Source organism: Sminthopsis crassicaudata, chromosome 4, assembly GCF_048593235.1.
Source record: "Sminthopsis crassicaudata isolate SCR6 chromosome 4, ASM4859323v1, whole genome shotgun sequence".
NCBI classification, from domain to species: domain Eukaryota; kingdom Metazoa; phylum Chordata; class Mammalia; order Dasyuromorphia; family Dasyuridae; genus Sminthopsis; species Sminthopsis crassicaudata.
Genome location: NC_133620.1, coordinates 316,938,035 through 316,951,160, shown reverse-complemented (window position 1 = coordinate 316,951,160; position 13,126 = coordinate 316,938,035). Strand labels below are relative to the sequence as shown.

Here is a 13,126-nt window from a genome sequence, read left to right as displayed (position 1 = left end):
TAGTGGTAGAACCAGAAAGTCATCTTTAGGAGTTCAAAAATGGCCTCAGACAGGCTGTGACCTTAGGCAAGTCACTTTACCCAGTTTGTCTCAGCTTCTCATTTGTAAAATGATCTGGAGAAAGAAGTGACAAACCATTCCAGATTTTCAGCTAAGTTCACAAATTGAATCATAGAGAGTTGGGCACCACTGAAAAGAACAAATTATTAATTTTACTTGTTTTATTTTGTTACAGGGGACCTCTTATGAAGTAGAGATAATTTCTAAGTATAATTTTAAAAAATTAAATACACTAAAAAACTTTCAAAATATAATAATAGCTTGAGGGGCAGGATAGTCAAAATAAACTTTGAATGCTAATTTACTTTACTCACTTATTTAAAATAAAATAGATTACAGAATGGATATATGAGAATATTTAGAATAGGGAAGAAGCCAATAGATAAAGACCCAAATACTCCATTCTACAACCTACTGGACCAATTACTCTACGTTTTCCCCTTTTCGAGTATTTTATCTGTCTCCCTCTACTGTTCTCTATAGGCTTTTTGCTTTTAGAATCTGTTATTCTTACCTCTCCCCCTGGAGATGAATACATGGAAAATATATTTCATCAAAATAGTCAGGGGGCTTTTAATTTTAAAAAGTGAACATTTATTGAGTCTTCAATTATTTGAAAACTTTTAAAAATTCATTACTAAAGAAACTTAAAACAATTTTACAAATTAAACTTTACTTTAAAATAAGAATTAATATTTTATACACACATATGTATATTGGGATATGCTTGGACATATGTGACACATCTATATGGCATCTATATAACTTGTCTTAGCTTGTTCTTGTTTTTTCAATATCTGTAACAGGCAAAGTCAAGAATCTCTCTTTTTAATCCTCCCCAATTTTGCTTATCTTTTAGTATTATTATGCTTAAGAATCCTATGTGTAACTTTTTGTTGATTAAAGTGAGAATTAACAAATGTTAATTTAATTTTTAAAAACTCTTTGCTGTTTTGATTTTCCCTCATGATAGTCCAGAATGAAAAGGATATCAAAACATCTGTCATTCTGATGTCCTGTTCTAATCTGTCCCCATTCCCATCCTTGAGGCAACACACACTAATCAGACCACTGAGTTATTAAAGTTAATATCAGAATTAATAATAAGCAAGAAGAAAGAATCCTAATGAGAAAATACTGTGTATAATTAAGATGATTTAACCCTAAATTATTTAAATAATTTATTGAAAAAAATTAGAAATGTGTAATAAAAATGTTGTCTATGCCAACTAAGATAATTTCATCCAGAAATTAAACCAACAAATTAATTGCTACAAGAAGATAAAAAGATAAAAAGAAGCCAGAACAAAACCATAATCAACAAGCATTTGACTTACTTGCCAAATGGAGAGATACAGCAACCAAAGACAACACTGGGCTAAAATATAAACTCATCTGTAAAATTCTTACAAATAAAAATGAACAGTATTGTCTCATAAAATAGAAAGAAGTAGTAGATGGCAATACCAATCTAAAGAAAACTTAGCAAAATATCTGAATAAGCAAAATCATCCCAGGGTAAATAAGAGATAAAAACAGAAAAAGAACTATAAACAGAAGAAAAAATATAAAAAGGTCTGCAAAAACTTAAAACTAATAATTTTCTCCATCAAGGAGAATGGAGCTACCACATAAATAAGGACCCTAACACCTGAAATATTTGTGAAGAAATAGTATTAAAAGAGTACAAAAACTGAGGGGGAAAGGACAGAGTGGATCAAGTATATCAATCAATAAGAACTTATTAAGGACTTATCATGATTCAGGCACTGTGACAGGTGCTAGAGAAACAAATCTAAGGAATCCTATTTGTAGATGACATTTTATTAATTGTATCAAGATCAAAGATATTGAAGAGGTTCCTGGAAAAGGTTTGCAATCATTCAAAGCAGTTTGACCTATCTGTCTAGGAAAGACCACATAGATATTGCTCAGATTTTAACATGCCTCTGAATGGATAATACATAGTTTGTCCAATAGTATGTATATAATAGACAATATAATCGAAAAGGAAGAAGAAAGCCAACTGGATTATTTTCATGATTTTACTGATTCTAAGCTTCCTCTAATATCAAAACATTTTCAACATAAACATTTTCCTGATATTGTTGTGTTGTCGGAGCAGCATGGGATACCATTGTCTCTAAAGAATTAAAGATAAACATTTATAGAAGGCAATGAAAAGGTACATGCTGAATGCAAGCAGGTAACAACATGAGAGGTTCTAAAGAACAATTGAAGAAGGTCATCAAAAGATTGAATGATTGATTATATGGTAAGAGCAAAGGATGACAGGTAGACAGTCAAAGCTTTCCAATGTTACCCTTGAAATGTTGGGAGAAAAGTAAATAAGATCTTTCATATGTTAGCTGGCAAATTAGCTGGTTAGTTGTGGCAAATATTTGGGAGATCTCAGATAAAAATCACAAGCAATCAGTTAATTGGGATCTGAATTGTTGGAAAGAAATGTCAAATTGATGAGATCTCAGATCTATTTGAATATTTTTAGCAGCTAGGTGATAAGAGTAGATAGAGCATCAGATCAGAAAGATCTGTGTATAGATGTACTTCTCACTGTTTTAACTGAACAATAAGGATAATAACACCCACCTCTAGGTTTGTTGTAAGGATTCAATGAGATATTTGTATGGCACTTAAGAGTGTGTGGCACATGATAGGTTACTTAATAAATGATTTTTTCTTTTCTTCCTATCTATTTATCCACATAGGATGGATGAAAGAGTCAGACTCTATGCAGCTCCTCACTCTGGTATCTTGCTGGAATTTTTTTTTTTTTTTGAGGGCGATAATAGGAAGTCTGGCTCCATTATAACCTCTCCCTTCACTATTTTTCTACAAGTCTCAATATTTTAATGTGTTCAAGAAGCTCAAAACATTGGCTATGAATATGTTAATAAAGGAAACTTCTACTATTTGTCATTGTTACCTGATTGCTCCTGGTCTCGTCCCCCTGATGTTCCTGGAGGGCTACTGCTTCTTGAAGATGGGAGAAGGTAGCCTTGGTCACTGAATGGAATATCTTTTGTTTTATCCTTTTCTTCTTCATATTTTTTTAAGAAGTCCTTATCGCTCGTTCTCTGAAATACAAGTAAGTTTTCTGACCATTGGTTTATATGAAATCTTTAAATATTATCATCTATGTATCATGCAAAAATTGGACTTTGAATAGATTCAGGTAGACATCTCAGCTTTGACATTTAATAGCCTTTTGATTATGGTAAGTCATCTCAACTTGCTAAGTCTCAGCTTTTTCTTTTGTAAAATTGGACAATGAAACTTATACAAGAGAGATATCAAGGTACAGGGGACAGAAAGCTATACTTAAAGAGTCAGGAAGATATGAGTCCCAATCCATTTATTGCTCCACAAGTCACTTAATTCTCAAAGCTACAGACAACACTCTAAATTATATGGAAGGAATACCCATACTTGTAAAAATCAGAGTTCCTCGAATGACATATTGAGTACTGATATAATACTTATATTCCATCTCTCAAAAAAGAGAAAAATACTTTGTAAATCTCAAAACTTTAAAGAAATGTGATCTATTATTATTCCCTCTGCCAGATTCACTCAGCAGCACTCTCTTACTGTTTCAGCATTCATATGATCCTTTAGAAGACACTACTTTGAAGCTACCAACAGTATATTCTTTTTTGCCCACTTAGGAGTAACATTTTTTCTTTATTATTTTAAACTAATTTAAAACATTTTAAACTTAATCATCAAAACCAAAAAACATTTCAATATACAAAAATGAGCTAGGAAGAGTATTATATGCATAAGAAACTATGAATTCTCTAGTCTCATATATATATATATGCATATATATATATATGATTTATTTTTAAAAGAAATATACTTATAAATTTAACAGTTATATTGTAATTGTTATTGTATATTATGTGAAATTATATTGTATATTATAATGTACTTATAAATTTAACAAAGGAGTAACTAAATTGCTTTTTTGGATCCTTTTGTACTTCTTTTTGTTATATATTATACATTTCAAAATTTTTTAAATTGATTTTCTTGTTTGTTTCTCTTACTAGCCATTTATCTGCCTTTACTATTGATGACTTCCACTAAAAAAAAAAAAATTCTTCTAGGAAATTTACCTTGATTGACATCAACTACTATCCATATTACTTTGCTATAAATCCCCATTTGCTTATTTATCCTTAATAGAAAGATACCCTTGCATTTATTATTTAATTATAGATAAAAGAAAGATACTTTTGCATTTGTTGCATCATTCTCCTATCTCCCATGTCAAATTATAACTATCTGAGGCCAGAGACTGTTCTCAGAAGATATTTGTCTATAAAGTATTACTAGGATATTTAGAATTCTTTTTTTTGCAAAGCAATTGGAGTCAAGCTAGTGTCAAATGTTGAAGGCCAGATTTGAATTTAGGTCCTGAGTCTAAGGCTGATGCTCAATCCATTACCACACTTAGTTGCCCCAATATATAGAATTCTTTAAAAATTCTAGAAAATGTAGTGACTTCAGCCTCAAATACAAAGGTAAAGAACTGGCAATTCTACCTTTTGGAAAACTCAAATTTTAGAAGGATAAATATGATATAAAAATTGACAGGTATAAGTGTATTAAATAGGCTCTGTCTTTCTATTTTTGTATTCTCTGTTCCTAACATTGAGAACTGAGTAAATGAAGAAAATAACTCTTCCTTACATTTCTTTTGAAGAATTGGAATGGCTCCTGGGTGTTAGACTTAATGCAGATACCTAATTTAGCAGTTCAAAACTTCTAAACTAGAGGGCAGCTAGGTGGCAGCTAGGTGGCGCAGTGGATAGAGCACCAGCCTAGAATTCAGGAGGACCCCAGTTCAAATCTGATCTCAGACACTTAACACTAACCCTAGGCAAGTCACTTAACTCCAGCCTCAAAAGAAAACAAAAAAACAAAAAAAACAAAAAAAACTTCTAAACTCAAGTAATCCACAAACTCCAGCCACCCCAGGAAAAAAAAGAGTACTGGTATTTGCTATCAAGTCTAATTTATTTTTATCGATCTCATACATAAAAGTGAAACGTCTTTAATAATAAGCTATTTGGCTTTTACCAACCTTGTTTATAAAATACTGTAGAGCTTAAAATTTTATATATTAGATTCTTACTCCTAGGTGTCTTATGTAATTTTTTTTTTTTTTTCCTGAGGCTGGGGTGGCTTGCCCAGGATCACATAGCTAGGAAGTGTTAAGTGTCTGAGACTGGATTTGAACTCCAGTCCTCCTGAATTCAACACTGGTGCTCTACCCACTGCACCACCTAGCTACCCCCACACTTATGTAACTTCTAACAGAGAATGTATCTAATACTTTGCCATAACAGAATTCTGGCCCACTCACTGAAGATGTGGGAATTTCAGAAACATCTGGAATTTGGGGTGGCTCTGCAGAACTAACTCTTTCTTCTCCTGGTTCTGTTGGGCTTGGCTCCTCTCTTGCTTCTGTTGAACTGGCCTCTTCTCTTGCTTCTGTTGAGCTGGGCTCCTCTCTTACTTCTGTTGAACTGGCTTCTTCTCTTGCTTCTGTTGAGCTGGGCTCCTCTCTGGTTTCTGTTGAGCTTTGCTCCTCTCCTGGTTCTGTTGAGCTGGGTTCCTCTCTGGTTTCTGTTGAGCTGGCTTCTTCTCCTGGTTCTGTTGAGCTGGGTTCCTCTTCTGATTCTGTTGAGCTTTGTTCATCCATTGGTTCTGCTGAGGTAGGTTCCTCTCTTAGTTCCACTGAGCTTTGTTCTTCTCTTGATTCTGCTGAGCTAGCATCCTCCATTGGTTCTGTTGAACTGGGCTCCTCCATTTGTTCTGTTGAGCTGGGTTCTTCTCTTGGTTCTGTTGAGCTATATTCTTCTGGTGGAGATGGTTCACTGGTCTCCTCTTGGGTTGGCTTTTTTTCTTCCTCACTTCCCACTGGCTGTACCAACAGAAGCAAAAATGGAGCAGATCAGCATATTATGGAAACACAATAATTATGCTCACAAAAGAATCACATTGAAAGAATGCTAGAATTAGGAAAATAATTATATTTTAAACTTAAACATCAACTAGCTTTTTTTTTTTTAATCAGATCTGGAATTTTCTTGTAGTATGAAACTAGTTGGGGAAACTGCTGTTTACTAAAGCAGAGAGATAATCTATATCTTGACATTGATGTTAAATGACTTTCTTATCATCATATAGCAAGTGAATGTCAGAATTGGGACTTGAGTCCTAGAATCTTTGACATATAGGCCAATTTTTTATTCACTAGGCTGCCTTTTATGTCTCTTTTATTCTGTTTAGTTATTTTGAGGGAAAAAGGGGGTTTAGTTTCAAATAATTTAGGAAATCTAATGGTAGAATTTCTTATGCATGCTTACAAGGCACATTTCACACTAAGACTGATATCTATGTGTTTTATGGACAAGGCAAGAAGGATGTATAAAGCCCTTCGGCACATTCTCACTAACTTGAATTTCTAATGTTAAGTCCTAAATATCTGTAACTTTACCCCATCGTCTTCTGTTTGCTGTTCTTCCAAATCTTGAGAAGTTGTTTCAGTTTCTGGTTCGGACCTAGTATCAGTTAAACAATTAAAAAATTAGATTCAAATAACAGTGATATGAAAAGTGAAAAGGGCATTGCATCTGGGTAAAGCGAGACCAGAAATATTATCTTGAGTATGATTTTATGACAAAATTGCAAAAATACAAAAACCAAAGAAAAGTATACTAAAAAGACAAGAATCTTGTAACTTTTTAAAATTCATTTCACCATGTAGGGATGATAGACACACACACACACACACACACACACATCCCTTTCTAGGACATCAGATACTTGTGTAACATAAAACGTACAATTCTGTCCTATAAAGTGATAGTGTTTATTCCTTTTTATAACAAAGAATAAAGGACTAGAGATTTCATACTGGTTCTTTTATAAATCTCCATTCTCACTAACCCCAAATCCATTATCATTTCTCTATATATGGATTTATGATAACAGTTGGAGAGGGAGGATATCTATTAGATTCTCAGCAATGTGGAACTTTGGCGACTACCAGCAGCTTCTATGGTATCAGATCTCTCTGCTATTCTTGATAGCTAAAATAGGCATACCCATCTTTCCAGAATGTTTCAAGCATTTTAGGGCCTAAGGAAAACGGGAAAAAATAGATGATCTCATTGTGCCCCTTGCACATTCATGTAGTCCATTAATTTTAAAGTTTATTTGTTATTGTTCCACTTTTAAGGGCATCATGTTTCCTCATCTTTAAAATGAAAGGATTGGACCAAATGCTCTCTAAGATCTTTTCCTTAGAAAAAAAAGGGGAGGAAAGAAGAAGGGGAAAAAGTGAGATCAAAAAGGGGGGAGGAAGAGAGAAAGGGAACAGGAGAAAAGATAAGTAGATAAGAAAGTGGAAAGAAGGGAAGAGAAAGAGGATGTGTCTGGGAGAGAGACAGATTGGAGATGTGTCCTTTTCCTTCTTGCTAGTGAAAATATTGGAGGTCAGGTGTTGAACAGACATGTAATAAATTAATTTTCTACTTGCCTTAGGATTGCCTTAATTTCAAATTCTATTGGAACGTGTTGCCTTTTACTGATTAACAAAGCAGGACTAAAGACAGAGAAGGAGATAGAGAGCTGAAGGAAAAGGCTAAGAGAGAAGACACGGGAGAATTCTCAGGGACAAGAAATGAACTGAAGGGTCGAAGCACAGACCCTGAACGCGAGGGAAAAAAAAAAAAAAAAAAAAGCTGAGGAAGATGCTCCTTAAACTTTCTGCTTTAGTTCACTAAGGTTTCCCTCCACCCGATTAACTCCTTCTCCCGTTTCCCATCAGTATGCCGGTAGCTCTCCTCACCCTGGACCTTCCTTCTCAGGCTCAGCCATCTTCCGTTGCTAAGAGACGCAATCAACATCCGCTGGCTAAGTCTTCTTTGGAAGGAACCAAACTCAAGGTCACCCCTTTGCCCTTACTTAAAATGGAATAGTCTGTTCTTCAGTCTTACTTCCTCCCAACGAATCTCAAAGCCAGAAACAGCTGGAACGAAGAAAAATCGTGATTATTCTTCACTGTCTCTAGAGCCTGTCTCTAGAGGGACCCTTGCTTTCTGAGACTGACATCTATAGTTAAAACTCATGGCTTCTCATGCATAATATGCATGAGAAGCATTTCTGTAATGGCATTTGAATAGCTCATCTTGATTTTGGATTCCTAGAACCTATAGCTTGTTAATCTGTATAGGTCTGTTAGGGAAAAGGATACATTGGATGGTATTTGGGAAATGTCTTGGCTGGGCTTCTCTGCTTATCATTTGGAAATGAGTATTTATTTATATGAATTATATTACATTGCATTACATTATATCATCCTACAATGCTCTAGGCACTATGTTGAGTGATTTTTATCATTTGAGACTCACAAAAACTATGTGATGTAGATATTATTATTCCTTGTTTTACAGGTGAGGAAACTGAAGCAAATGGAAGTTAATGATTTGCACAGGCACATAGTGCTAGTAAGGTTCTGAGATGAATTTAAACTCCAGTCTTCCTGACTCCAGACTCAGATTTCTACTCACTGTGCCACTAGTTGCCTCTCACCCAAGGTGTAATTAATTGGTCAGAGCATCCTCAAGATTGTTGATCAAGAAAATAAGTGTTACTGTCTCTGTGCATAAGTTCTTATATCTGAAGAGATAAAAGGAATGGCATATGCAGGTTACTTTATATCAAAGTATATGTATCAAAGTTGGTTGAAAGAGACTTCTAGGCTGAGGCCTTGATTCGGTTATCAGTTACTATTGCCTATCCACTGTTAGTTCCATCTGTTGATTGTGATTACAGGTGGCAAAAAAGGATGGGATATATATCCTAGTCAGAGCTGATCAGGCTGGACCTGGCCAAGGTAGTCTTACAAGTTTCTGCATATAATTCTAGAATAGATAGAAGTGTGGGATTAGAAACAATCTACTTTACCCTGTGGACCCATTTTTGAATCTCCTTTATTGATTCTTCATGTTAAGCTCACTATCCAAATGAGTCTCCCTCAAGGCTCTGTCTTGGGCTCTTAGTTGATTGGCTCCTACTGAACTACATGTCTTGTACACATCTCAAACTCATGGTGTCCAAGAGCTTACTATCTTTCCCTCAAATTTTCTTTTTTCTGAATTTCCCCCATCACTGCTGAGGGTATCCAGTCACCTAGGCTTATAATCTCAATTCTTCATTCATTCATTTCACATATCAAATCCATTGCCAAATCTTAATAGTTTCTACCTTAACAAAAATCTCTCTAATAAAGTCTAGAGGGCCAGTCACCTATTGTCTGAATTACTACAGTACCCATCTAACTTAACTCCCTATTTCAATTTTCCCCCTACATTAATTTATCCTTCACTTAGCTGCCATATGACTTTTTTCTTCTAAGTTATAGGTCTAAGTTATAGGACGTTTAATACCTTCACCCCCTTGCTTAATAAATTCAAGTGATTTCTTCTTAATTTCAAAATCATATATAAACTCCTCTATCATTTAAAGGTTTTCATGACCTGGCCCCTTCCTACTCTTCCAGCCTTCTTTTACTTTATATCCCTCTTCTTACTCTACTATTGAGCTATACTGGATTACTTGGTGTTCCTGAAATATGACACTCCATCTCCTGTCTATTCTTATGTATAAGCACTTGAAATGATTGGATCTTTGCTTCTTAGTTTACCTGGCTAACACTCACCTCAAACCATACCTTCTACAGGTAGCATTTCCCAATCTGAAAATGCCTTCCTCTTTAGGCGTCTTCCATTTACTTTTTTTTTTCCCCTGGGGCAATTGGGGTTAAGTGACTTGCCCAGGGTCACACAGGTAGCATTTACTTTTTGTAAAGGGCTGAAACTCTGAGTAGGTGCGCTGAAATCAGACAACTGAGCACTTAAGGCTAATTACCCATTGGACAATACTTTATTATCATATGCTAGGAAAATGCCCCTTCCCACTATTCTGTGCTGGCTCTATTTTTTTATGAATACAGATAATTGTAGGAGGGATTACGGGGTGGAGTAAAACAAGCCAGGGTCATTTTTTCATAGATGAAGAGAAGGGAGGTTGGTAGGAGAGCTCATGGTAGTTTCCTCCATCTCCTTTGCTTCTCCCCCTAAAGACCAAGGACTTTTGCTGATCCTGACTCTGGCTGATCCTGGGGTCAACAGGGAGCTAACTCAGACTTCACAACCCTATATGGCTATATGTACCTATTCATTTATATATTGTATTCCCCATTGGAATGTAAGTTCCTCTGAAAGCAGTACTGTTTTTGCCTTTGTATTCCCAGCTTAGTGCATACAAGGTGTTCAAAGAGGATTAGCACCTTTGTCTGGTAAGAGGGCTTGCCAAGCCCTTTTCAGAGTTGCTCATCCACCTTTCTGTCTACCAGCTACCCAATTCTCACCTGTTTTTATAAGAAAGTGTAGCATGGGCAGAGGCCACACCTTAGCAAAACCTTTTTAGAAGATGGGCTAAACCAATTTAAGAATAAATAATAGTCTCAAACTTGTGGTGAGTTAGGGGGATGTTTACCCCAAGCATATGAAGATTTCTTTTGTGGAATGGGGAAATTTGAATAATTTGTTCTAGTGCCCATGAAGATAGCTGAAGCAGATATTATCAAACAGTTAGAAACTGGTTAAACATCCAAGATGACAAGATCAAACACCGCATCCTGGGTCATCACTAGTCTTTATCCTTGATTTTATCCTGCCACTGGACTTTGATGACTCTGAAAGGCAGTGAAGCTGACAAACTTTGTACAACTCTGTCTCACTTAAATCCAACTTACATGCACGTTAAGATATCAGCCAGTGATATTATTGGTCCTCTTGATGAGGTTTAGAATTGGGGTACCCAAATGAAATTAGGGTTTAATTGAGGTCTAGTGGCAGGTTCAGGGTATGGGGAATCATAGAGCTCCCCTGCAACCCCTTTGGATTTGGTGCAAGGATACGGAGTTAAATGAGGTTTATTGGCAGTGCAGAGTCCTCTGTAAAGGAATTTATAGACCCGAAAATCTAGATTGATAAAAGAGGTTTATTCTGGGGTTTGGAAGGTTAGTAAAAGGTGAAGGTAGAGATAAGAGGGCACCAGAAATAGGATTCCAGTGGGCAGAGAGTCCTTGATGCCAGGCATGGGGCTGGCATGTTTAGACCCTCTGCAAAGAGCAGACTCCAGCTTGGCTCTTTTATGAGAGATTTAGCTAAAGGGGCCTGTGGGTGGAGTCCCAAGTTGGCTCCTGTCTGGGTTTCAGTAAGGGTGGGAATTTGCTTGGTGGGGGTTGGGAAACCTGAGCAGATCATTAGAATGGGGGCTGGGACAGCCCAAGTTGGCTCAGATCCAATGGCCTAGATATCTCCTATTGGAATTCAAAGGGGTGCTTTTGACCAGGATTTGTGAATCAAAGTCTTAGCTTCTTGAATTGATAATGCATCAGCCAGGAGGGGCTGGGAATCAGAAAGGAATAAATCAATCTGTGGTCTTAAAGGGACCATAACCTGCATCACTCTTAGAAAACAAAGGACAACCAGCCATCACTACAATCACACAGCTCAAACCCAGTGTCTGGCACATAGTGAGTGCTTAATAAATGTTTGATGATTGCTAAAGAAAATGCTTAGAAAGGTCAGAGAGAGTGTTTGGGTCATCTTTGTATATGTCTAAACTTCTTAAACTGTGGGTCACTATTCCATGTGAGGGTTTCATAACTGAATGTGGGAGGGTCATAAACAATTTGGCAGCAGTAAAAGTTTATTGAATTCAAGGCCCAAAACTTAATTCAAAATCAAACTTGATGAATCTGGGGTTGCTTGCCAGGGTTGCATGCTAAGATTTTATTGCAGCCTTGGATCTGAACACACAATATGCACCCTTTGTACTGTCTGCGAACTAACTGCCAGAAACACTTTGGTTCAGGATACAGAGTCTCAGGCAGACAAAAAGTTTAAATAGCCCTGCTCAGAAATTTCCTCATTTCTCCTTTGTGGCTGCACTAGTTCTGGCTTCACCATGCCCCAAGTAAACTCATTTTTGGGAGTCTAAGTCTCCTCATCTTGCAAGACCCAATGGGCCTCATCAGTGCCCTTTGCCCTCTGATTTAGGGTGAAGCCATAAACTCCTACATTAAGAGAGATCAGGAATGGCGTTTCCTCAGATCTCTCACTTCTCTCCTTTTGGTCCTCATGCCTCTGTGCCCGCTACCTCTTCTCTCTCCCTCCCCTAGTTGGTTTCAGCTTTTGTTTGTTGCCTTCCCGAGGTGTGAGCTCCTTGTCTTTTTCACATCAGCAGGTCTAGCGCACTACTTTATATTTATTGTTATCAATTATTGTCACAAGAAAAGGCGGCTGAATGGAATTGATGTAGCAAAAGTGCTTCCCGGGTTCTCATGATTGGATACACCAGTTTCCAACAATCCAGCGCCAGCTGAATGGCTCACATGGCTGCTCCTCCAAACCCTTTTCTTAAGGTTCTGCTTGAACGGGTCGCATTCTCGCTTTATCAGTTTTAAAGTGCAGGTAAATGGTGGGGAGAGTAGAACACACAATCCCCCACAATCTTTTTTTTTTTTTTTTTAAGGTTTGTTGGGGAAGATGAGGGACGAGTGTGCTATGATTAGGTGGAGATGGATGCCGGATTCTAGGAAGATTCAATGCTTTTCCTCTCAAATTCCCTCGCCCTGCCGAAGCAACCTCATAAGAGAGCTCCCAAGTGCCGAAAACCCTGTTTCCACGGCCGAAGTTCCAGAGCGAGGAAAGCCGGGGTGGAAGGGGATGGACAGACCGGGAAGAAGCGGAAGAAAAGAGGAGCACGGGGGAAGGGCTCGGGCGGCTAGGGAGAAAGTCTCTTCGGTCGGCCCCTCCCCCACCTACCGCCGCGCCGCCTTAGTTGTCAGGGATGGTTGCTAAGGAAGTGTTGCCGGACCGGAAGTGGGAGACCGGGTGGGGGGCGGGGCGGCCTGGCTGGCGCTTTTCCCTTCCCTGGAGCCGGAGCCGGAGCC

The 13,126-nt window shown here is 37.3% G+C and overlaps 1 protein-coding gene across 1 annotated transcript in view; it reads right to left on the bottom strand.

Moving 5' to 3' along the window:
* Positions 1-8,025, bottom strand: part of CCDC40 (coiled-coil domain 40 molecular ruler complex subunit) — a 91,578-nt gene extending 83,553 nt beyond the window's left edge. The window contains exons 1-4 of the mRNA XM_074260344.1: positions 7,949-8,025; positions 6,593-6,656; positions 5,456-6,016; positions 3,008-3,158 (exon numbers count right to left, since the gene is read on the bottom strand). Of these exons, the coding sequence (XP_074116445.1) occupies positions 3,008-3,158; positions 5,456-6,016; positions 6,593-6,656; positions 7,949-7,977 (805 nt within the window). The 5' untranslated portion in view covers positions 7,978-8,025. The remainder of the gene's footprint in view (positions 1-3,007; positions 3,159-5,455; positions 6,017-6,592; positions 6,657-7,948) is intronic.
* Positions 8,026-13,126: the final 5,101 nt, after the last annotated feature.